Source organism: Pleurodeles waltl, chromosome 1_1 (genome assembly GCF_031143425.1).
Source record: "Pleurodeles waltl isolate 20211129_DDA chromosome 1_1, aPleWal1.hap1.20221129, whole genome shotgun sequence".
Taxonomy (NCBI): domain Eukaryota; kingdom Metazoa; phylum Chordata; class Amphibia; order Caudata; family Salamandridae; genus Pleurodeles; species Pleurodeles waltl.
The window spans coordinates 810,643,167-810,669,940 of NC_090436.1; the positions used below are offsets into that span (position 1 = coordinate 810,643,167).

At 47.3% G+C, this 26,774-nt stretch overlaps 1 protein-coding gene across 5 annotated transcripts in view; it reads right to left on the reverse strand.

The window, feature by feature from the left end:
* Nucleotides 1-26,774, reverse strand: part of SMARCA2 (SWI/SNF related BAF chromatin remodeling complex subunit ATPase 2) — a 1,363,970-nt gene that overhangs the window by 341,189 nt on the left and 996,007 nt on the right. For all 5 annotated transcript variants that reach the window (XM_069228509.1, XM_069228519.1, XM_069228497.1 and 2 more), the window contains one exon: nucleotides 24,181-24,399. In XM_069228509.1, coding sequence (XP_069084610.1) covers nucleotides 24,181-24,399 — 219 coding nt within the window. The remainder of the gene's footprint in view (nucleotides 1-24,180; nucleotides 24,400-26,774) is intronic.

Consider the following 26,774-nt stretch of genomic DNA (forward strand, 5'->3'; position numbering starts at 1 on the left):
ACAGCTTACTAGCTTTGTCACCCTCCCAGTGAAGATGCTGTCTATACGATCTAAGGGTAACCTTATCCAGTGTGTCCCAGCAGTCACTAACCTTCTTAAATAGCCGAAGCTGCTCCTGCTCAACCTCCGGGGTCACCGGCATCTGATGCTGTGCTACCTCCAGTTTACTTTCCCACACTGTGAGCTCCTGTTCCATTTGTTTGCGCACCCCACGTTTTGATAATACACACTCCCCTTAAAACCGCCTACATGGCATCCCATTTCAAGCCCCTTGAGTTTGTCGTACCCCAATTCAGATCCAAATAATCCTTAAGGGCTGCCGCCTTTTTCTCACGACAACTAGCCTCCATTAGAAACGAAGGAGGCATACCCCACCCACGAGACACATTAGCATCAGTTCCCCCCATAACACATGCATCAGCAATGGTGCATGATCAGACAAGAACCTCACTAAATGCTTGACATCCAACACCTGTGAACAAGTCAGTACGCCCAAGAGGAACCGATCCAACCGGCTATATGTATTATGAGTCTTAGAGTGACATGTGAATTCCCTCACCTTTGGGTGCACTTCTCTCCATCCATCCCAGAGGCCTAAATTATGCATAATCTCTGTAAGAGATCTTGTCATCAGTGGCTTGGTTCTCCACTTAGGAGGAGAACGATCTATCTCACCATCCAATATGCAATTATAATCTCAGCCCATATCAAAGGGGAGGCCACCCCCTCCCCCAACAGTTCAGGTATGGTGTCATAAAATGAGGGGTCATCTATGTTAGGTGCATCAGTATTTAGAATGGTAAGAGGCCTTCCATCCAGAGTGCCATGTAAATGTATACATCTCCCTTCCACGTCAGCCTCACTGTAGATATGTGCAAACGGGACTCCAGGGGCAATCCAGATCAACACTCCCCTGCATAGGAGGAAAATGTTGCGGAGAACAGCTCCAGACCTACCAGCAGAACCAGGGCCAGCCCTGTCCCATATCTCCAGACATCCTCAGGATGCTCAAAGAACTCTGTTTTACCTCAAGAGATCACCTTCAGCCGTGCCGGGTACAGCAACATGTATCCGATGTTCATGGCAAGAAGCTTGGCCCTCACCTCCAGGAATCCTTTTCGGGATGACTGGACCTCGTTCTTATAGTCTGGGAAGATAGAGATCCTGCGATTCTTGAAGACAGCCCTATCATTCTTACGGGCGGTCCTTAGGATACAGTCTCTGTCTTTATAGTTCAGGAGACGCGCTATGATGGACAACCCCTCCGGCTGCAGTACATCCTTGATCCATTGTTCAAAAAAGCTTTCCACCGAGGAGACCTCCGCCCGCTCTGGGAAGCCAAGGAAGCGCACATTGATCCACTGAGATCTACCCTCCAAATCCTCCAGCCGTGTCTCTAACGTGATCTGTGCCATCTGCTTGCGCGACGTGCCCACTTCTGTTTGCAAGTCCACAATAGACCCCTCCGCCACCCTGACCTTATCAGATACCTTGTGAAGGACAGCCACAGTCTCTATCTTACCCTACAGAGCCACTCTGGATCCTTTTATGGCAGCCAACAGCTCCGCACGTGGGGAATTAAAGTAAGAAGGGGCCCCACCATCAACGTCCAGGACCTCCGACCTCCGTTGCAGAGGGGTGCACTGCCTTCTGCACCCAGGATCCCTGCAGTGGAGCACTTTAAAGATGCGTCCCGCCAGCCATCTTAGTTGGCCACGCGTCAGTGCAGCAAAATTCCTAAGTACTTTTGACTTGACAGCAGGGTACTGGCAAATCCAAATGGTACCTGCGGCAAAAGAGAAAACAGCATTCTCAACTCCTGATGGGCATTATCAGTTTGCTGTTATGCCCTTTGGCTTAAAGAATGCCCCTTCCACCTTACAAAGGTTGGTGAACCAAATCCTTGCTGGCTTGGAGTCCTTTAGTGCAGCATATCTGCACTAAAGGACTACTGCTGTCTTTAGCTCCAACTGGCAGGATCACCTGGTCTACCTGAAGAAGGTTTAGCAAGACCTCTCTATCAAGGTTTCCAAATTTCAGATAGGGTAGGGTACAGTGGTTTACTTGGGACACCTTGTTGGTGGAGGCCAAGTGCAGCCATTACAACCCAAGATCCAGACAATTCTGGACTGGAAAGCTCCAAAAACCCAGACTCAAGTCAGGGCATTCCTTGGCTTGACTGGATACTATAGGTGATTTGCGAAGGGGTATGGATCCATAGCGACTCGTATGGATCCATAGTGACTCCCCTACACAGAACTCACCTCCAAAAAGATGCCCAAGAAGGTTAACTGGACCTTGGACTGTCAAAAGGTCTTTGACACCCTACAAGAAGCTATGGACTCAGCACCAGTTTTGAAAGCTCCGGATTATTCTAAGCAATTCATTGTGCAGACAGATGCCCTTGAACATGGGATGGGAGCAATCCCATCCCAGACCAATGATGATGGCCTAGACCAGCCTGTTGCATTTATTAGCACAATGTTACTTCACAGGGAGCGGTGTTGGAGTGTCATTGAGAGGGAGGCCTTTGTTGTGGTTTGGTCACTGAAAAAGTTGAGACCATACCTCTTTGGCACTCACTTTATAGTTCAAACTGACCACGGACCTCTCAGGTGACTCATGCAGACGAACGGAGAGAACCCTAAACTGTTGAGGTGGTTCATATCCCTACAGGGAATGGACTTTGTAGTGGAACACAAACCTAGGACTGCCCATGCCAATGCAGATGGCCTTTCCGGGTTCTTCCACTTAGAAAAAGAAGACTCTCTAGTGAAAGGTTAGTGTCATCCTCTTTCATTTGGGGGTGGGGAGGTTCGGTGGGAATATGCCACTGTTGGCATGGTCACCCCCTACTTTTTCTCTAGTGCTGATGCCAGCTTTGATTCAAAGTGTGCTGGGACCCTGCTGCCACCACCAGTGTTCTCTCCTTAAAACTGTACCTTTGTTTCCACAATTGGCACAACCCTGGCACACAGTTAAGTCTCTTGTAAAATGCCCCTGGTACCAAGGGCCTGGGACCAGGGAAGGTCCCTAAGGGCTGCAGCATGTATTATGCCACTCTCAGGGACCCCTCACTCAGTACATGCACACTGCTTTGCAGCTTGTGCGTGCTGGTGGGGAGAAAAGACAAAGTCGACATGGCACTCCCCTCAGAGTGCCAAGCCCACAAACCACTGCCTGTGGCATAGGTAAGTCACCGCTCTAGCAGGCCTTACAGCCCTAAGGCAGGGTGCACTATACCAAAGGTGAGGGCATAGCTACATGAGCACTATGCCCCTACAGTGTCTAAGTCAATTCTTAGGCATTGTACGTGCAGGGTGGCCCTACTGAGTATATGGTCTGGGAATCTGTCATTACGAACTCCACAGCACCATAATGGCTACACCGAATAGTGGGAAGTTTGGTATAAAAAATCTCAGCACAATAAATCCACACTGATGAAAAATGCACACAGAGGGCATCTTCGAGATGCCCCCTACAAGTTAGCCCAACTGATAGTGCAAGGCTGACCGGTCTGTGCCAGCCTGCCACTTCCAGACGAGTTTCTGACCACATGGGGTGAATGCCTTTGTGCACTCTGTGGTCAGAAATAAAGCCTGTCTTGGGTGGAGTTCATTCACACCTCCCCCTGCAGGAACTTTAACACCTGTCTGTGAGCCTCAAAGGCTCAAACCTGGTGTTACAATGCCCCAGGGCACTCCAGCTAGTGGCGATGCCACCCACCCGGATGAGCCCCCACTTTTGGCCGCGAGTCCAGAGGGATAAAAAAGGATGAGAAAAACAAGGAGACACCACCTCAGCCAGGTCCACCCCTAAGGTGACCAAAGCTGAAGTGAACCCCCCCCTTGAGAAATCCTCCATCTTGCTTTGGAGAATTAGGACCAATACGGATAGGGATGTGCTTCCCTCTCCGAGGGAGTCGGCACAAGGAGGGTGTAGCCACCCACAGGGACAGTAGTCATTGGCTACTGCCCTCTAACCCTAACATCCCCCTAAATTAAGTATTAAGGGGCGACACTGAACCCAGCTCCTCAGATTCCAGACGACCTCGCAAGAAGGACTGCTGAGCTGAAAACACCACAGAGAAGAAAAGGAAACGATAACTGACTTGGCCCCAGCCCTACCGGCCTGTCTCCTGCTTCAAAGACCCTGTAACCGAAAAGCGACCTGTTCTACAGGGCCAGCGACCCCTGAAAAGCCTCTATGGGACTTCCTGCATCACAGAGGACCAAGAACTCCTGTGGGCAGCAGCTCTGCCCAACCAGAAGAAAAGACATCCATCTTTAAAGGGACTCCCACCTCACTCAAGAAGCGAGAGTCCCCACTGCTCTGTACCCTCTGTACCAGACACCCCCAGCCTATTTCCAGAGGAACCAACTATCCAGACAGGACCCCCAGGTGACTCCAATGACGTGTCCACCCTGGGCTGACCTCCCTGCACCCCCAGGACGATGCCTACAGAGGGAATCCCAAACACTCACCTGACCGCGACTGCCCGGGATGAAGATATCCGATGCCTGGAGAAGCACTGCACCCACAGCCCACAGGCCCGTGAGAAACCGAACACAGGTGCAGCAACGAGCAGCAGGCGGCCCTCACCCTTGCCCAGTCGGTGGCTTGTTCGAGAGGCCCCCTGTGCCCTGCCTGCAGCGCCTAATGATCCCAGGGTCCCTCCACAGAGTTCTTTTGAGAACCCAATGCCCTGTTTGCATACTGCGCCCGGCCGCCCCGTGCCGCTGAGGGTGTGGTTTTTGTGCCTACGTGGGGCCCCTCCAGTACTCCTCCAAACACCCCTGAATTGCCTTCCGACAAAGCAAGTACTAACCTGGAAGCAGACTGGAACTGGAGTACCCCCTGCCTTCATAGACGCCCACGTTATTTGGGCTCCTGTTTGACCTCTGCACCTGACCAGCCCTATGTTGCTGGTGCTGGGTGCTTGGGGTTGCCTTGAATCCCCAACGGTGGGCTACCTATGCCCTGGAGATTGAACCAGTAAGTGTGGTACTTACCTCTAAAACTGTACTGTACTTACCTCCACCAGGAACTGTTGAAAATTGCACAGTGTCCACTTTTAAAATAGCTTTTTACCATTTTAATGAAAACTGTGTACAATATTAAATCTATTCAAAGTCTCAACTATTACTATGCAAACTGAATCTTGTGGTTCTAAAAATAAATTAACAAAAGAATATTTTTCTATATAAAAACCTATTGGCCTGGCCTTAACAATACCCTCTGATAAGCCTAACTGCTCGACCACACTACCACAAATACAGCAATAGTATTATCTATTATTGCCTCCGTCAAGACTCTTGGAGAACCCCTGGACTCTGTGCACACTATATCTCATTTTGATATAGTATATACAGAGCCAGCTTCCTACAGTGTGGTTGTATTGTAGTTGAGATATGAGATTGTGAAATGCTTGGATCCTTACTGGCTTTGGATATGCTAATCCTGATTGAGTGTTCCGAATTGCTCCCAGATACAGTTTCATCTGTGATGGTTACAGGTGAGATTTGTGGTAATTGATTGTAAATCCTAGGTTGTGTAGGATGTCTATGGTATATTGAGTATGTTGTTGACAAATTTGAATTGTACTGGCTTTTATGAGGAATGCTGCAACAACTGCTAAGCATTTAATGAACACACTTTGTGCTGTTGTTACCCCGAATTGTAGCACTTTGAATTGGTAGTGCTTTCCTGCTATGACAAATCTTACATATTTTCGATGTGCTGGGTGTATGGGAATGAGGAAATAAGCATCCGTAAGGTTCAGTGCTATTATGTAATCTTGTTTTTGTAGTAGGGGAATGATGTCTTGTAGCGTGACCACATGAAGGAGTTCTAAAAGGATGTATAGATTGAGGGGTTTGAGATCTAAAATTGGTCTTAGAGTACCATTTTTCTTTGGTATGAGGAAGCATAGTAAATATACACCGGATCCCTGTTGGAATATAGGCACTATCTCTTTGGCTCCTTTTAGTAGGAGTGATTGTACCTCCTGATTTTAAAAAAAGTGAGATGTTCCTAAGTAAGACTGTGTGAACGAGGGGGAATGTTGGGTGGAGTGGAGATCTAGACAATAGCCATGTTGGATAATTGACAGAACCCATTGATATGTGGTGATGCTGTACCATTGTGGGTACAAATCTACCAGTCTTCCTCCCACAGGAGATGTATGCTCTGTGGGGGTTTGTAAGAAGTCACTTTTTTGTTGAAGTAAAGGAACCTCTGGGAGCGGCTGATTTACCTCTTCCTCTATAACTAGATCTTTTATAAGAGCCTCTGAATGAACTTCTGTTATAAAAGTGGGGCCCTTGTTTTTGTTGTGAGGTGGATGATTTTGTGGTTGATGGTTTGAAACCACCCCTAAATTGTGGCCTACGAAAAGTGCTTCTAGTGGGTGTAGTGTACAATGCACCCACAGCTTTAGCTGTCTCTGAGTACTTTTTAAGCTCATATATTGAGGTATCATCGAAGGGCATGTTTAGTACCCCTTACTGTATCTTTGGCTTAAATTCTGAAGCTTTTAGCCATGCATGTCTCCTAATGATTATGGTATTGTTGACTCCCCTTTCCACTGTGTCAGCTGCATCAGTAGCGCATCTAACTGCATTGTTAGAAATAGCCTGTCCTCCTGCTACTATTTGTTGCCCCTTGTTCTGATGTTCCGGTGCAAGATAGTGTAACAAGTCTTCCATCTGATCCCAATGACCCCTATCATACCTAGCTAGGAGTGCTTGGGAATTTGCAATCCTACAGTGGTTGGCAGCTTGAGTAGCAACCCTTCCCGGCTGCCTCAAAATTTTGACTTTCTTTGTCTAGAGGAGGAGCATCTCCTGTAGACTAGCTATTTGTCTTGTTTACTTGCTGCACGTACCACTATAGAATCAGGTGGTAATTGTGCCTTAATAAAAACTGGACCAGAGGGTGCAGGTTTGTATTTCTTATTGACCCTGGGTATAATGATTCTTGCTTTTACAGGCTCTTTAAAAATGTCTTCAGCATGTCTAGAAGCATAGGGAGACACTGGTACTCTTTGTGAGTAGATGTTAAAGCATCAAATAAAAAATCATCCTCAATAGGATCAGTATGCAACTGTACGTTATGATAAGCAGCTGCCCTGGCTATAACTTGATTATAAGCAGTGGTATCTTCAGGGGGATATGGCCTTGCTGGGTATATATCCGAGTCATTAGGGAGAATAGGATCTGTGTCATATACATCCCATGGGTCTACCTCTTCTTGAGGATCAGTTAAATCATCCCTATGTGGTGATGCAGATGAGGCCTGTGGAGAGAACTGTGTTGAGTGCGTAGGTGAAGTTGGTGGTTGTGGGGTAGAAGGAAGGGAAGAAGAACGTGGTGGTGAAGGCTGAGGTTGTTGTGTTGCCTTTTGTTTCTCCTTCTGTTTAAGGGCTTTGATAGGCTGAGGCCCAGCGTCTAAAGTCTCTTGACAAGTCAGTTTTCTTTCAATTGTCGGAGGAGGAGAGGCTCTGATCCTTCCTGTTTCCTTGTGTATATGAATTTTTTGCTGTTTAGCGTCCATAACCTCTCAAATAGGCTGTATCTCAGATGACTCCTCAGTAGCTGGAGAATGTTTACTACTGGCAGCTTTCGATTCCAAAGGTTTGGAGCCAGAAAGCTTGACTTGGACCAAATACGTTGGCTCCAAATGTGCTGTTATTTTTCTCTGCTCCGAGGTGGAAAAGTCTGATTTTCTACTCCGTACCAAGACAGATGTGGCAGTCTGCTTAGTATGCCGAATGCAGTTTGGTCTTGTGTTTTGGTACCGAACCTGAGGGTTGGTCATCTGACGGTCAATTTCCGGTCCGACCATGGCCAGAAGGCAGTGGAGGACCGGAGAGCGATGCAGGAGTCTTTTTAATTGTCTTTGTTTGGTGTGACGAGGCTGGTGTACTCACATACTGCGCCGGTGGGATGGACTGGCTGTCGACATCTGAATCTCAATCCGAATCTGCAATAGAAATGGCTACACACTGTCCTGCGTGTGTTCTTCTCCAAAGATGTCAGGGGTGTGTTCTGACGGATTTGACACCATCTCCATTCGATGCGCTCTTCGGTCCCAAGTCTTTTTGGATTGAAACGATCTACAAGCGTTGCAGGTCTCTTCTCTGTGTTTGGGAGACAGGCACAGATTTGTACATCAAATGGTGATCAGTGTAGAGAAATTTTGAGTGACACCTAGGACAGAACCTAGGACAAAACCAAAACGGAGTACGTTCCATCAGCCTAGCAATGTTCAACTACAATGCGTCAAAGAAATCTAACAAAGGACTCGATGCCCATGCACAGTATTTCCGAGATGGGGAGTCAGTCGATCCCGTGACTCGAAAACCTTCTTCTAAGAAAAACAACTTGTAACACTCCATGCCCAGCACTAGATGGTGGACCAATGCAAAGCATGTTTATCTAGAGCCACACATGCCATCGAACATTATTATACATGTGAGAGCATATGTGCATGAGCAGATATGCCCCTGCTATGTCTCTGTCGATTCGGAGACAAAGTAATTGTACAGGGTAGCCATTTTAAATGTAAGTGCTGGGCACTGGTCACTACGAGTTCGGAGCTACATGATGGCTTCTCTGAACCCTGGGTGTTTGGTATTAAACATCACAGAATTATAAACCCTCACTGACCCCAGTGATGGATTTATTAAAAACTGCACATAGAGGTGCCCCCTGAAAACCTACCAGCTATTAGTGTGTACAGAGACTGGTCCTGACCAGTCCAGCCACCACAGACTTGTTTCTGGAACCCACAGTGAGAGCCAGTGCTCTTGAGGCCCAGAGACAAAACCCTGCATTGGGCAGAGGTGTTCCCTCCTCTCCCACGCAGGATGAACATTCCAGGGTGGTGAGCTTCAAATGCCTAGATACCTTTGTAATGAGACACAAGTCTCTCCAGATGGTGGAGATGACCAACAACCCCCATCTCCTGACCCCACTTTTGGCAGCAACACAGGCAGAAAATTTGTTAAATTAGGAGGAGTGCCCACTTCATGCCAGCCCTACCACTAAAGTGGACGAACTGAAGTGTACACAACTTTTTAAATTCCTCTGTCTTGTTTGGAAGGAATTAGGTCACCAGGGTTATGCCCCCTTCCCAGGTGAAGTGGTAATAAAAAGGGTGTAGTCACCCTCAAGGTGGTCAGCCCATAAGCTACTGTTTGGCACTCCCTTTAACATTCCTAAAGTAAGTTACCCCTGAACCCTGGAACTCAGATACCTGACGACCTAAGAAGACTCGGACACTACAGGGTCGCACCAGCAAATAAGACTACAGACACCAAGGACTTGGCCCCAGCCCTACTGGCCTGTCTGCAGCCCTTGACGATCCTGAGCCAAAAGACGACCTGTCCTGCAGCCCAGTGACCTCCAAAGCTATGGGAGGACTGCATGCCGTCACAAAGATCAAGATATCCCCAAAACAGCTTCCCTGTTCAAGAAGAAACCAACTTTATAAGGAAAAGAACTCTGCCCTAAGGATCCGCAAACCCGCCTACGGATCCACCTCTGCACCCGACGCCCACGGCACAAGTCCAAGTGGCCCACCGGTCCTGTGAAGGTTCTCCGGCGATTCTGAGTCAGAGTCCACTGTGGGCTGATCCCTGCCAGACTCTGCCTCAAAACCTGAAGCCTCAAACCGAGAGTCACTCTGACTGTGACCTGCCCGGTAAGCTGTTCCTGATGCCAAAGGCCATCCCTGTCCCCATTTAGCCCCTGGGCCTTGGGAAGCTAGGCTATCAGTGTCCCCACACACCCTAGCATCAGAACCTTTTCCAAAACTGATCTCCCCCACTGATTTGTATTGGGTGCCTGATGGTGTGCTGGCACTCTGCACCCGGCCGCCTCTGTGCCCCTGAGGGTTTAAGTCTGGTGCTGTCTTGTGGCCCCCCCTGTGCTTACCTCAACCCCAGGAGATTGACCATTGACACCACTTTACTCACTTGTGAGCCACGTATGTTTAGTCCAGTCTCCATTGGTTAACACTGGGCCCCCAACGCAGTGTTGGCACTCTGCACCCAGCCGCCTCTGTGCCCCTGAGGGTGCAAGTTTGGTACTGCTTTGTGGCCCCCTCCCCCTTTTGTGCTTTCCTCAACCCTAGGAGATCTACCCCTGACACCACTTTATTCACCCGTGAGCAGTTTATCTTCGTTCAACCCAAGTCTCCATTTGTTAACGTTAGGCGGCACCTGACTCAGAATTTGACTTCTGAACCCGGGCGCCCCTGTGCAGCTGTGGGTGCACTCTTGGTACTGATTTGAACCTTGCCTGGAGATGACCTAAAACCCCAAAGACTGGACTTGTAAGTTGTGTACATACCTGCAAAACTGCATTCTTGTTTTCCTTCCAAATGTTAACATTGCTGAACCAAAAAATTGCACTGTTGATGTTTGAAACTGCAAAGTATTTATGCTTGAAAATCTTACCTGATTACGAAGTTCTTGGGTTTGAAACATACATACATATAATTGCTATTTTTCTAAATTGGCTTCGGATGTATTCTTTCAGTGTGTGCCATTTATTGCCTCTGTAAGTACATACAAATGCTTTACACTACCCTCTGATAAGCCTAACTGCTCGCCCACACGATCACAAAAAAAAGCATTAGTCGAATCTACTTTTGCCTCTGCAGTACCAACTGGGGATCCACTGGGATCTCTACCCAGTGTACTTCATTTTAGTGCATTATATAGAGGACAGTTTCCTAAACTGGCCCACCAATGTGTTGGAACACACAATGTAGGGAATCCACTGGCTGATGAAGCCGCAAGATCTGCAGTTGCTATGGCAGCTGTTGCTGCAATGACTTGCACCCATGTGAGGATGGATGATGACACTTTTGCTGCTGTAAAAGTTTTGTTTGCAGCAAACCTTTACCAAAAGCATACCCAACTAAATAATCCTACCACTTAAGGGCCCAAAACATTATTTTTGTAACCATGCCGGGATCCCAAACTAAGATCGTAGGCTAGAACTGATCAAAGCAGCTCATGAGGGTGTTGCTTCTGGCCATGTTGGTGTGGTGGATACCACTGCCCTTTTACAAAAACACTATTGGTGGCACAGTCTATACAAACAGGCCAAACAGCATGTCCTTAGCTGTGACATTTGTCAACAAATAAAAGGATCCCCCATCAAGCACCTACTGCAGACATCACTCTTACTACCTAACAAGCCTATGTAGTGTGTGTACCTCAACTAATGCGGCCCCCTAAATTCAGATGGTGCATACAAATATATTCGACGATCAGTAGATTCTTCCAATGGGTGTGGCCACAACAATTTCCTTTATTGGGACATATGCAGTCACAGAATACCACTCGGACCAGGGCCCTGCTTTTTCCTCTAGGGCATACAGGGTTGGCATAGGAACTATGGGTGTTAGGGTGGATTATTCTTCTCCAAACCATCCTGAGGGAAATACCCTCTATGAACTGTTCGGCATCCCTATGTATGTCCCAGATCTCGACAGTCCTGACACAGTGGTAGCAGAAACACCTTTTGACAAACTTGAATGTGTCACTGTCTTGCGGGAATTACAACAGTTCTGGGATGAATGTTCTACAACACGTCGTCACTTTGGGAATGAGGGATTCAACAACATTCATAGGCTGGATTTAAAAAATGGGGGATCTAGCTCAAGAAAAGATACCCGTGAAGGGGTTTGGCCCATCCCACAGGGGGCCAGTGCCGGTTCTTGGGCTACAAGAACATTAGATATTGTCAAGATACATGAAGCCCTGAGGAAGTCGTGAGTACGACGAAATGCGTGTTGGCTAAGGTTGGGAGACAAAGAATAATAAACGTACACAAATTTCTAAGATTGAATTCCAATGATTGAAGAATTATTTACGAGACTGTATTTATACTTGGGCGTATGCTTGAGGCTGTGGTGATTTAAACCTTTTGGGTTGTAGAAGGATGTTGGGTGGATATCCCCCCTTTTAAGCACTGCGTTATTTGTGATTCCTAAAGATCAACTGTGAACAACTAAATGAGCATCAAGAGTCCTAATTTCACCCCCTGTCAAGAATGACATTATTACACCTGGTGTTGTTTCTGATGACTGGGATGTTAAAATAGTTGACTCTATGCTTTCTGAGCTTGGATATTATACAGTGTTTGAAAGTGAAGAAATGAACATGAACACCTCAAAATATGTGGGAATCTTATATTAACACTATTATGGATATCACTATTTACACAGAGCTGGTACTCCAAGGATAGTTTTCAATTACAAAATAAGGGAACACTGTCCAACTCCACCATTGAGGAGTTCAAAACATGTATAAAAGTTCACCTATTTTTCTGGGCATAACGCTACAAGTTCTGAGCAACATCACAAAATAAAATGATGGACAGAGTGTTGAAACTTTTCAAACACTCACCCCCAGTCACAGATCTGGGTTTAATCCATCGTTATTTTGCTTGCCATGTCACCCCAAAATCAGTCTTGACCCTGCTCCATGTTGGAGCAGTCCAGCCCAAACTGCTATGCCAGGTCCTCCCTGGACAGGATTCAAGCATCCTGGGACCGGTTTCAGGCTATCACCCTTCATCAGCCAGGCTAGCTTAATCTGGGCATACCCTAGCCACTTAGGGCGCACATAGCGACATCACAAAATAAGTTCAGAGTCATATTATTTTAAATTACCCACACCAAAATTAAAGAAAATAATGCTAACCAACACTAAATTATATTTTCTAGATTCATTTGTTTCGCATTTGGCCATATAATGCTATGATTACTGGAAAAAGACAATTGACTTAAAACGATTTGGAGAACCAAATATTGGCACGTACAAGGCATGGAAGCTTTAATTAAAGTATGTTTAATTCCCTTTCGGTTGATTTACTTGAATGACACTGTTAGCAAACAACTTGCCTGAGATTAGCAAAAGTAAAAGAAGTGAATGTGCTCAGTATTCCTTCAATAGCTAAATTTCATAACTGGCAAAAGCTAGCAAATGTTTCAGAAGACCATCTCAATTATATGGTTCAGAATGGTACCTTTAATTCCCGTTTAACGAAAATAGATAGAGAAAACTTAGAGAACGCTTAAGCCATTGTATGAATACCCTGTCCACTCACATATACACATTAAACAGCATTGTGTCTTCAGTTATTGACATTATTCAAAACAATGTCATTTTTACATCATGGGCACAGTCAACTTAGATCCATTATGGAGCTGAGTTGGACCTAACAAGTTCTTATGGTGAATTACCTGCACTAGAACCACGTGGACTTCAAGGTGTTTTTTTGCCTCATTCAACCTTACATGTAAACAACAGATAATAGTGAAAAATTAAGCTAGTTAAACCATGCTTCATCTAGAAAGCTAGAAAAGTTGCCTTTCACAGCAGCTGAAACACCATCATCAGTATGGTTAACAGATGGGGTGATATCCCTGCCGATATCCACATATCAGTTCACCTTGTGCTTGAAGCATTATCCTATTGGCAAGTCTGAACATTTAGGAGGGAGTTGTATTCATGAGATGTGGGTATAGCCTTTCGATTTCAAATGCATGAGTGGGAGGAAAAGGAGGTTTTTCTTAGTGGAAAGGAATGTGAAACGTTTGTAAGACATTCAATGACTTGTAAACAGGTGGCACTGCACAGCGCATGCAACATGTCAGCAACTAATCTAGCATGCTACTTGAAGGGTATTGCCATCTCTGTGATCCGCCCGGTATTTCAGTTACTCTTAAACGGAAGTTACTTGATGCTGAGTGATCGAGGCTGTTCTGGGATGAGAGCAGGTGTCCTGTATGGGACTTCTGTTTCTCAAATAGTGACAGGCTTTGGAAAGGTACTTTTCCCACCCACGCAAGAGATTAAAGTAGCACATTTGTGGCCTCACATTGCTACTTACAATGTGAATTTCGACAAGCTAAGCAGACTAAAAGCGTTATTGTTTAAAAAAACATGTGGTGCTCAGATCTGCTCCTGAAACAAAGGACCTGCAAGTGGCAAGGTCATCAGCTGAGATACAGTACCTTTTAAATACGAACTTTCCAAGAATCTTTAGTTGGTTGGTGAGTCACATTTTCAACGCATCTAACACTGTAGGAATTGTACACTTTTTAAGGCTGTTGGATCTGGATTTTCAAGTACATTTAAGACTGTTTTTGGAGTACGACAATTGCACTCATTGTTTGAGGTTTCCCAATAGTTTTGGCATTAATTAACAAGTTTCTTACCTTTAGTAATGATTTATCTGTTAGAGACATATTCTAGTTGCAGATTCCTTACATTAGAATTTCCCCAGGCATCAGTCTAGATACAGAGACTTTTTCTTCGAGCAGTACCTCTGCCCATCGTTAGGTGGCATCGGTCGACTACACCCATCGTTGGCATCATGGTCACTGGTTAAGACGTTGTGGGCTGTACATAAGGATCATTCCCGAGCGCTGACATCAGTTTCTTTTCACACCTTTACAAGCCAGAAGAATGGAGCCAAGAAGAACATTAATACTGGTGTACCAGAACTAGGGCCGTGAAAGGGAAGCCCCGGTCCCTAGAAATCATTTCCCAGAGCGGGGAGGATGGGTGGTATGGTAAGAAATCTGCAGCTAGAATATGTCTCTACCTGATAAATCATTACCAAAGGTTAAGTAACTTGTTCATCTAATAGAGGCTTCTAGTTGCAGATTCCTTACCTTAGAATAGATACTTAAGCAGTACCATCCCCGGAGGTGAGTCTGCGAACTAAGATCATGCTAGGAAGTCCTGCAGGACTGACAAAAATAGCCATCCCTGCAAACCTGACTATCCAGGCAGTAGTAGTCTTTTTGGCATGCTAACCTCCACCTTTTGCCTGCTAACCACAACCCCAGTGATTGTGTTCTCTCCCTCTGAACTGGCCCCTGGTGGGGAAGCACCACATCAGGAAGGCTTGGAGGTTGTAGCAGAGGGAGGGGCGGTGGACTGGCTAGGCTGCTGGCTCCCAGATCCGTACAGATGCTGGATCCCATGTCCTCGGCCACGCAGAGGCCTTGCAGCATGCGCAGCACGGTGGCTGGAAGGGAACGGACATGGCTGGGCACCCCTTCCATAGCCAAGAATGGCGGCAGGCAGAGAAGGAACAGACGTGGCTGGGTACCCCTTCCATAGCCAAGAAAGGGGCAAAACGAAGAATGAAGGGGGTGGGGTTGGGGGGAGGGATGGGTGATCAGCAGCGAGGCCAAGGGACTGAGCCATAGTCAGAGACTCATTAAAGCGTACGAGAGCCAAGTGTAGGAAGCTAGGCCAGTGTGTGGTGGACACCTATGGTGTTACACCTTATACTGGGTCCAAACCAACCCCTATTAGTGAGTGTTAAAGTGTCTTGACAGTCAAAGCTCTCTGTGGTAGCTGTGGTGAGCAGCCAAGAAGTATCTAGAAGGCATGTGAAGCACTTGCAATACACAGTCACTAATCACACATGAAAGGAACCAAACAGTGTTGCAAAAATAAAGGTATTTTATTATAGGCACACTAGACTAAACTACCATTGTAGGAAAGTACCCTCTTTTTGGCATGGTTATCCCCACTTTTTGCCTGCTGTCAGTGTGTTTTGACTGTGTTTACTGGGATCCTGCTAACCAGGAGCCCAGTAACTGTACTCTCTCCCTCTAAATTTGGTTGCTTAGGACTTTGCACACCCCACAATTGGCATACTGGTGCCCCCATGTAATTCCCAGATACCCAGGGCATTGGGGCACCAGAGGCTCACCATGGGCTGAAGCATCCATTATGCCACCCATGGGGGCCCATGTAAAATGTGTTTGCATGCCTGCCATTGTAGCCTACATGAAAAGGTGTATGCACCCTTTCACTACAGGTCACTGTAAGTCACCCCTAAGGCAGGCCCTCCTCGCCAGAGGGCAGGGTGCAGGTACCTGTGTATGAACACACCTTTGCACGAGCAGAGGTACCCCTATGAGCTCTAGATCCATTTTCCTAGACTTAGTAAGAGCAGAGAAGCCATTTTACCTGTGTACTGGATACAGGTCACTCACTACCTGTGTCCAGCTACATAACGGTAACTCCGAACCTGGCAATGTTTGTTATCAAACATGTTGGAATCATACCACAATACTGTTGCCAGTATTGGCTGTATGATTCCATGCACTCTGGGGGCTCCTTAGAGGAACCCCAGCATTCCTCCTACCAGTTCTCTGGGGTTTTCCGAGCAGCCCGCACTGTTGCCACCCCACAGACAGGCTTCTGTCCTCCTGCTGCTGTGTCTGCTCAAGCAGAGGAAGGTAGAACAAAGGATTTCCTTGGGGAGAGGGAGGCAACACCCTCTCCCTTTGGAAATAGGTGTTACATGTCTTGGAAGGGGTAGCCTCCCCAAACCACTGGTATGCTTTGAAGGGCACAGTTGCTGCCCTCCTTGCATAAACCGGTTTGCACCAGTCTGGGGACTACTGGTCCCTGCTGTGGTGCAAAACAGGACAATGGAAAGGGGAGTAACCAGAGCTCCTCCAGGTGGCCACTTGATTCTGCCATCTTGAATCCAAGGTGGGCAGAGGCCCCTGGGACCATCTGGGTGGCCAGGTCAGGCAGGTTATGTCACAGCCCCCTCCTGATAGGTGGTCACCTTGCGAGATGACCAATCTCCCTTCCTCGGCTATTTAGGGTCTCCCTCCAGTGTGGATCTTCAGATTCGAAGTACAAGATTCCAACAGGACTCCTCTGCATCTTTTACTTCATCTTCTGGCCACTGGGACTGCCAATGGACCCTCCAGGAACCGACTATCTACAACTCCAGCGACGACTCAGCTCTGCAATGTTGTTTCTGTGGCTCCTTCCAGCACTGCAACATTTCCCTGGCTGTGCATTCTTTGAGGGCGACGAGTCTTCAGCCTGCACAAGAATCATGAAGGAATCTCTCTTAGAGTGAAAAAGTCACTCCCCTGCATCCGCAGGCACCAACTGCAATGACGTCCGGCTGCTTGGATCTTCTCTCCTGCAAAACTGTGTGGATCCTGCAACACAGGTGGTGGTCTGGAGTGGTCCAGTCGGACCTCTCTGCCAGCTATCCAACTTGGGAGACGGTAAACCCTTGCCTCTCCTTGCAGGACAGTAACCCTGTGCACCGCAACTCTTGCAGCTAACAAGGCTTGTTTGTTCCTCCTCCAAGAGATCTTCAGGCTCGGTGTAGCCCTGGCCTCCAGCCCTTTTCCCTGCAAAGCACAGTCTCCTGCCTGTTGCTCCATCAACATGGGACTCCTTTCCAGTTGTGCTGAGTGAGCCTCACTGCGAATCTGGTGCCTTCTCACTGGTGAGGGTCACCTGGGACTCCCCTTCTTGGGTTGAGTCGCCCCGGGACATTGCTGGTCCCTGGTAGCTCAGCAACTCTTCATCTGAGACTTTTGCCTTTGACAAGGCTTGTTGGTGGTTTTCTAACACCACTGACCGACTGCAACTCTTCTTCTGTCATGGGACATTGTCTGCATCATTTCTGGAACTCTTTTCCTGCTCCAGTGCTGCACAGTTGACTCCTTGTCTTCACAGTCGACCTGGTCCTGCATCTACAGAACAGTGGGTAGTGCTCCTGTCACAACTGGACACTCCATCTTGATCTGGCCTTGGTCCCCTTCTTTTGCAGGTCCTCTTCTGTCAGGATCCACCTTTGGTTTCTTCCAGTCTTGCTTGGGTCTTGCACAGTCCTTTTCCAAAGTTTATTTTGGTTGCTGGGGGTCACCCTGGTACTTACCTTTTGGAGTTCCTATTTCTTCCAGCTCCCCTCAACAGATTCCACCTATTTGGGTGGGGGCCTGCCTTTCACATTCCACTTACTTAGCATATGGTTTGGTCTCCACCTAGGGCCTTCACTATTTTCCATTGTTTTACTAGTTGCTATTGGTTTCTATGCTAATCACTGACCTCTAATGTTTATATAATAGTCTGTTTACTCATCGCCTAGTGGAGCATTGCCTATACAGTATTTTAGTATTTGTGTTACCCTAATAAAGTACCTTTATTTTGTAACACTGTGTGGTTCTTTCATGTGTATAAGTGCTGTGTGACCGTAGTGTTATTGCATAAGCTTTGCATGTCTCCTAGATAAGTCTTTGTTGCTCATCCACATCTATCTCTTGAGAGCCCTGACTTCCTAGACACTGTCTACACCTTACTAATAGGGGATACCTGGACCAGGTATAAGGTGACAATGCCATAGGTGGTCACCACACACCAGGCCAGCTTCCTACAGCCATTGGCATACTTCCCTCTGGAAGTATGAACACACAAAATATACATAGGTCAGTAATTACGAAAATCATAAATTAGCAAGGGCCCTATAGGGGGGCCAGACCTTATTTCCTAAAAAAAATGGGATGCGAACATGGGGTCCCACCACCACAGTGTATGGAGTGGTTAGGCAAACACCAGGAGAGAGTGGAACCCCAAAAGGTAAGGACCTAGAACATCCCCAGCGGCTAGGTGCAAAGAAGTAAGTTACCTGGTTTTCCCACAGGCTAACATGAGGACATCGCAGTTCGGAAATGCAAAAGCAGGATATGACCAGTGGAATCCAAGGGCGGATTCCGGATGAAGAAGAGTTGCAGAAGAAGGGGACAGTCTCTAGTTCATGCAGGTTTGTCCAGATGGAGCAGGGGCCAATGCCCACCCTTCTGTAGCTAAAGATCCGGGTCAATGGTGATGGAGTCGCCTACGAGCTGTCCCTCGACGGTCACCAGATTGCAGATGGGTCAGTGGTCAGGATGGCCACCAACAAGCACAAGCAAATGCTGTTGGACATTTTGCAGAGCTGTGGAGGACCAGCAAGGTCCTGGGGACTCGACCCTTGGAGGGAAGTCCAGGCTGACCCTCAGAGGACCGTAGAGTCAGCAGAAGCAATCCAAGCCCCCAAAAGAAACCCACTGGCAGCAGGTACAGTAAGGCGTAGGGACACCCAGTCATCATACCTGAAGAGGAGTCCGCGTCACTGGAGCAGCAGAGAGGAGACTGTCCTTGCAGAGGTACAGTGCTGGGGGCCGGGGCTACCTGGAGCCTGAAGATATTTCGGAGCAGGAGTCAACAAGCCTTGGCAGTTACAACAGTTGTGGTGCACAGGGATTCTGTCCCTGTACCAAACAAGACTAGGATCGGTGAAGCCATCATGTAGTTGGACATCTTGTGTTGACCAGTGTCCACTGCATTCCATAAAATGGCTTCTCCGCACTTACAAAGCTCAGAAAATGGAGTCTGGGGTTAGTAGGGGTGACTCTGCTCATGCAGGGGTGCCCTCACATTTAGAACCATGCACCCTACACTTGGGCTGAAGGGCCTACCTTAGGGGTGGCTTATAGGGTCAGGGTACAGTGACAATGACATACTGTAAACCTTATGTCTGGGGTGAAAGGTGCATGCACCATTTCACACAGGCTGCAATTGCAGGCCTGGAGTCACAGTCTGCATGGGCCCCATGGGTGGCATATTACACACTGCAGCCCATGGTAGAAGCCTGTTGCACCAATGCCCTAGGTGCCTAAGTACCAAATACTAAGCATTTACATGGGTCCACCAGTATGCCAATTGTGAAGTGTAAAAGTTACTTATCAACTAAATTTAGGGTAGAGAACACAGACACTGGGGTCCTGGATAAAAGGATCTCAGTGTACTACTGTCTAAACATACTGACACCAGGCAAAAAGTGGGGGTAACTATCTCAGAAAGGTGCCACTTTCCTACAACTATATAGGCCTGCGCACGACATACCTTTTGTAGAACAGCACACGCAGAGGTGCTAGCACCACCTGGCAGGAGTACTGCTAAAAAATGTATGGATCCAGTCTGACACCCTGGGAAGTATTCAAAAGGTAAGGAACCTGCACTTGGAGGTCTCTGTCACAAAGGAGGTATTCGAGGCACCGCAGCCAAAACTGATTCATCTGATCAGTCAGACTAGCATAAGACACTACTATCTGAGTCTCCATATCTCCTCACTGACCAGGTTAAAGTGGAAGGCTGAACAATCAGTAAAAGCCAGGGACTTTATTATAGATCCTATGAAAACTGGATCCAGTTGAGAGGACATTAACATTTCAAACCAATAAACAGTTTCAGTATTAACAAACAAGTTACTTACCTTTGGTAATGTTTTATCTGGTAGACACTGTAGCTGCAGATTCCGTACCTTTCGAATTTCTAGGCATCAGCTTGTAATCTGGAACTTTTGCCGAGCAATACCTGTGCATGTGCCGTCGGATGGCGTTGTTTGGATCCGCGTGGCTTTGGAGCCGTCATAGTCGCCTATCAAGGCACCACCCAGACACACGTATGTCAGTACTTTTCCATATACTTCCACGCCAGAAGCGCAGACACATGGAGATAACTGACAGTTTTGTCTGTGTGAAAAAACTAGGGCCCGGAAAGGGACAACCCTCACCTCTAGGAAATGAGTCCACACAGCAGGGAGGCAAGGGAGAGTGTAAGGAATCTGTAGCTAGTCAGTCTCTACCAGAAAATGAGTTACTGAAGGTAAGTAACTTGTTCATCTGATAGAGACTTCTATCTGCAGATTCCTTATCTTTAGAATAGATACCCAAGCCATAACCTCCTGGCGGTGGGCTGTGAACAAATTGTCCTCTTACTGAAAAGTCCTGTAGGACGGAATGGGAAAAGTGTCCATCTCTGCAGACCGGACTGTCTAGGCAGTAGTGTTTGGCTGCTGATGCAGAGATGCCCGCATTGCAACTTGACATATGTCTAGGACTTGTACACCTCTAGCTAAATCAGTGGTAGCAGCTTTGCCCCTGGTGGAATGACCCCTTAGGCCCACATGTGGCTGCTTCTTGGCAGATATTTATGCAGAGACCCATCGCGAAATGGTTCACTTCTGCACTGCCAGACGTTTCTTTGCGTTCACGTACCCCACAAAGAGTTGGCCATCAACCTGGAACTCTTTTGGGAGGTCAAGGTAGAACAACCACACTCTTTCTGGGTCCAGTCAATGGAGTGGCTCCTCTTCCTTAGAGGGATGTGGTGGAGCAAAGAAGGTGTTCAGGGTTATGTTCTGACCCAGGTGAAATGAGATCACCACCTTAGGGAGGAAAGAGGCACAAGCGTGAAGCACTATCCTATCCGAGAACATGGTGCGATATGGAGATTTTGATGAGAGAGCCCGCATCTCACTCACCCTCCTGGCAAATGTTATTGCCACTAAGAAAGCAGCCACAGGGGACACTTGTGTAAAGGCTCAAAGGGAGTGCACATAAGATAGGTGAGAACCAGATTTGAGTCCCATTGAGGCATGATAAAGGGCAAATGAGGAAATATATGTACAAGCCCTTTAAGAAATCTATTTACATTAGGAGATTTAAATAATGAAGGCTGATCGGCAGCCGAAGAAAAGCTGATAAGGCAGAAAGATAACCCCTGAGAGTGCCCAATGCAGGGTCCTGCTGGGCAAGGAACAAGATAAAGAGAAGAAAGTCAGAGATAAAAGCAGAAAGAGGATCATTAGATCTTTCTGTACAACAGTTTACAAAGCGTTTCCAATGGTAGGCGACATGGGACCCCTCCCAGTGTGCCATGCCCACAAACCAATGCCTGTGGCATAGCCAAGTCACCACCCTAGCAGGCATTACAGCCCTAAGGCAGGTGCACTATACCACAGGTGAGGGCAAAGCTGAATGAGCAATATAACTCCATTACCATTATTAGACATTGTAAGTGCAATGTGGCAATATTAAGTCATGGGTTGGGAGTTTGGGAGCCACAGCTCCGTGAAGGCTTCACTGAAGTTTGGGAAGTCTGGTATCAAAGTTCTCAGCACAATAAACACACACGAATGCCAGGGTAGGATTTATTGTAAGTTGCACACAGAGAGCATCTTAGAGATGCCCCCTGTATTTTACCCAACACTTTAGTGAAAGGCTGACCAGTTTGTGCCAGCCCGCCGCTAACAGACAAGTTTCTGACCCCAAGGGGAGAGAGCTTTTGTGCTCACAGGGGGACAGAAACAAAGTCTGCTCTGGGTGGAGGTGCTTCACCCCTGCAGGAACTCTAACACTTGGCAATGAGCCTCAAAGGCTCAGGCCTCCTGCTACAGTGCCCCAGGGCACTCCAACTGATGAAGATGCCCATCCCCCAGGCCAAGCCCCACTTTTGGTGGCAGGTCTGGTGTGAAAATTAGGTAAAACAAGGAGGAGTGACCACCGCAGCTAGGACCACTCCTAAGGTGTCCAGAGCTGAAGTGACTCCCTTCCTTGCAAAATCCTTCATCTTGGTTTGGAGGAAAAAGGACCAATAGGGATAGGAATGTGCCCCCTACCCCAAGAGGGAGTGGGCATAGGAAGGGTGCAGCCACCCTCAGGGACAGTAATCAGTGGCAACTGCTCTCTGACCCCTGTAACGCCCCTAAATCTAGTATTTAGGGGCAACCCTGAACCTTACTCATCAGATTCCTGGCGACCTCAAGAAAGAAGAAAGACTGCAAAGCCAACTCCCAGCAATGAAGAATCCAGACAACAACTGACTTGGCCCCAGCCCTACCGGCCTGTCTGCAGCTTCAAGACTCCTGTTCCTAAAAGGCTACGCATCTTGCAGAATCAGCGACCTCTACAAACCCCCAGAGAACTGCCTGCCCAGCAGAAGACCAAAAACTCCCGGGCTCAGCGACCCTTTCCGGAAGAAACCTCCTTTCCAGAAGAAACCTTCCAAAAGGACTCCAGAAGCGCACTGGATCCGCAAGCCCTGCCCACACTGCACCTGACGCCCACGGCCTGAGTCCAAGTAGCCCACCCCTCCAGAGAAGGTCCCCAGGCAATTCAGACCCTAAGTCCACCGTGGGTTGACTCCTCATGGCCAACACAGCGACGCCTGCAGCCTAAATCCAGATCAGATTCTACGAAGATTCCCGACGCCCAAGAAGACCCTGCACCTGCAGCCACCTGGCCTTGGAGAATCCGACCAACAGTCCAGCAACGTCCAGCGGGCGCCTCACCTACTTCTCCAGCCTGTGGTTTTCCAGAACGGACCCCCTGGACCAGCCTGCAGCATCTTCTGTGAACCCCTGGGGTCTCCCCATTGAAAAGCAAAAGGCGCTCAGCTCTGTGTTTCCACCCTGCACCTGGCCGCCCCTGTGCCATTGAGGGTGTGTGCCTGGTGTTGAACTATGGCCCCCCGGTGCTGACCTAAAGAAACCCAGGCCTGTGTCCTGAAACAGCAGGTACTTAGCTGCAATCTGTTTTCTACTGAGTGCCCCCAATCCTCATAGGATTCCACTGAAAACCCAATGCCAACTTTGGCCTCTGCACCCAGCCAGTCCAGTGTTGCTGGTGGTTCACTTTTGCGGTCAACCTAAACTCTGGCCTGTGGAAATCCTAAACCCTGATGACTTAAGTAGTGCACTTACCTGTTAACTGCGCTAACATTCCCCCCCCCCCCCAACCCTTCCTCCCCCCCCCCCAGACTCTATTGACTCATATGACAAATTACACTGTCAAAAAACAAAGTACATTTGATCCATATGCCTGATACTTACTTAGAACTGTACTTATCTGCCACAAAGAACTTTTGGTTAAAGTAATTAAATAATAAAATATATTTTTGCTACATTGTCTAGTCATTGAGTATGTGCCTCATTTCTTGGCTCTTGACTGTGCACTACCCTCTGATAAGCCTAAATGCTCAAGCACACTACCACAAAAGAGTATTATCTTCTTTAGCCTCTGTTAAGCTTCTGGGGAACCCCTGGACCCTGTGCACACTTTACCTCATTTTAGTATTGTATATACAGAGCCAGCTTCTTGACATATATTAGGAGGTTCATTGTGCTCATATAAATTCTACCATTTCGTTATTGCACATAAAGCAAACTCATGCCAATATTGGACCAGCAATAAAACATTTCTATTACTTACTGCCATAAACGAAAACTGTATCACTTTAGGCTTTCTTAAAATGGTAGTACCAGCATTTAAATCTGGTGTCAGTTTATCTAGTGAACATGGTTAAAGAAACAACATTGTAAGTAGTATTGAATGACAACTTCCCACTAGGAGCTGAATTATTAAGTGTTGTAATAGTTTGCAAATGGTTTATCATGTGTGCAACTTGAGGCATTAAATATAATTTTCTCTGACCACTTTGCAGGTCAACAAAAGTGAAATAAAATAACCTAAATAATATTATAATATACTTACCCTTAGCCACTGCTTCTCTGTCATTGAATCACTGTAGTCCACATCCCTGCGCTGGCGAGACCCTCTTCCAAATATTTTTTCTTCTTCTTCCTCGCAGGTAAGTCTTTCAACTTCAGCATCATCTTTAATGATCCAAGATGGCAGATCATCCTCTTCCAACAAACGAGGCTTCCGTTTTGGGTTGCGTGCATCTTCCCTACGGCGGTCAAGATCCATACGCTAAGGTGGTTGAAAAAAATAACAGAAACTTCACCATATTTAGATAACATTCTGGGGACTAGGAGTCATTTCTGGGTATTTTATTAATGGTTACAAGGTAATTTTGTCATTCAATGCACACCAATGTCATTGTGTAACTAGTGTTGCATGCCCTCTCTTATGGACTACCCCAGCTAGATTTCTCTAACAGTGAGAATTACGGATATAGTTATCCCTCAATTTGTAAACTACTACTGGGAGGACAACAGACCTGCCAGATGACATAGGGAGTATGAACAGCATACTCAGTTTTGCACACTTCACCTTCAAATCACTGCACATAAATCAGAAAATGTAGAGAACACCAAACATTGTTTTTTAATTTGAATCCTAACCTACATTTGTATTCTCCTCTACTGAGCTATGTCAAATATTTCACACATGCCTTGATGCAGCCATTTGATATGGCTACAAGGTATTTAGACTGTCTCTCCATAAGGAATGGGAGACCATGTTATATTATATTGTGTCAGGATGTACTTACCTTCTGTAACGATATAATTGGTAGAGACATATTCTAGTTGCTGATGCCTTACCTTAGAATTTTCCCCCAGGTGTCAGACTGGATCCAGAGATTTTTTCTTCGACCAACACCCCTGCACGTCGGTAGGTGGCGTCGGTCAACTCCGCGGGCATCGTTGGCATCGCAGTTGCCATGATGACGTTAGGAGTAGTAAATAGCCCCCGCCTCAGCGCAGTGACGTCAGTGTCATTTAACGACTTTCAACGCCAAAGTGCAGAGCCGCTAAGAGCACAGATTGGTGAGCCAGAGCTAAGGACCTGAATGGGGTATCCCTGTCCCTAGAAATCAGTTTGCAAGCAGGGAGGATGGGTGGGCCGGTAAGGAATCTACAACTAGAATATGTCTCTACAAGATATATTGTTACTGAAGAGAATTGTACATCCGATAGAGACTTCTAGTTGCAGATTCCTTACCTTAGAACAGATACCCAAGCAATGCCTTCCTCGGAGGTGGGCTGCGAACCAAAATCATACTAGAAAGTCCTGCAGGACCGAACAACCAAAGTAGCCGCCCAGACGGACCTTACTATCCAGGCATTAATGTTTGGGAAACGTATGCGGGGATGCCCATGTAGCTGCCTGGCAGATATCCAGGACAGGAACTCCGTGTGCTAACACAGTGGAAGCAGCAGTTGCTCTGATGGAATGAACATGCAAGCCCTCAAGGGGTTGCTTCTTGGCCAAAGCGTAGCACATCTTGATGCCGAGAAGTACCGAACCTACATATTCAACAAAGTGTTGATTATTGTAGGAAAATGGCCCCTTGTTTCAGTTAACCCCCCACTTTTTGCCTGATACTGATGCTGACTTGACTAAGAAGTGTGCTTGGACCCTGATAACCAGGCCCCAGCACCAGTGTTTTTACAAAAAATGTACCATTGTTTCCACAATTGGCACACCCCTGACACAAATATAAGTCCCTTGTAAAAGGTACCAGTGGTACCAAGGGCCCCGTGACTAGGGAAGGTCCCTAAGGGCTGCAGCATGTGTTGTGCCACCCTAAGGGACCCCCCACCTAACACATGCACACTGCTATTGCAGATTGTGTGAGTTGGTGGGGAGAAAAAGGCAAAGTTGACATGGCATGAGCAATATGCCCCTAAAGTGTCTAAGTCCATTCTCAGACATTGTAAGTACAGTGTGGCCATATTAACTATATGGTCTGGGAGTCTGTCAAAACGAACTCCACAGTTCCATAATAGCTACACTGAATACTGGGAAGTATGGTATTAAACTCCTCAGAATAATAAACCCACACTGATGCCAGTGCTGGATTTATCAAAACATGCACACAGAGAGCCTCTTAGAGATGCCCCCTGTATTTTACCCAATCCTTCAGTGCAGGACTGACTGGTCTGTGCCAGGCTGCCACTGAAGGACGAGTTTCTGACCCCTGGGATGAGAGCCTTTGTGCTCTCTGGGGCCAGAAACAAAGCCTTTACTGGGTGGAGGTGATTCACACCTACCCCCTGCAGGAACTGTAACACCTAGCAGTGAGCTTCAAAGGCTCAGGCTTTGTGTTACAAGGAGAAGGACTGCTGACCTGAAAATCCTGCAGAAAAGAAGGAGACAACAACTGCTTTGGCCCCAGCCCTCCCGGCCTGTCTCTAGATTCAAAGAACCTGCAACACCGACGCATCCAGCAGGACGAGGGACCTCTGCTGACTCAGAGGACTGCCCTGCAAACCCAAAGGACCAAGAAACTCCAGTGGACAGTGGGTGGCTCTGTCCAAAGCAACGAAGAAGAAACCATCTTTAAAGGGACTCCCACCTCACTCCTGAAGCGTGAGTCCCCACCACTCTGCATCCGATGC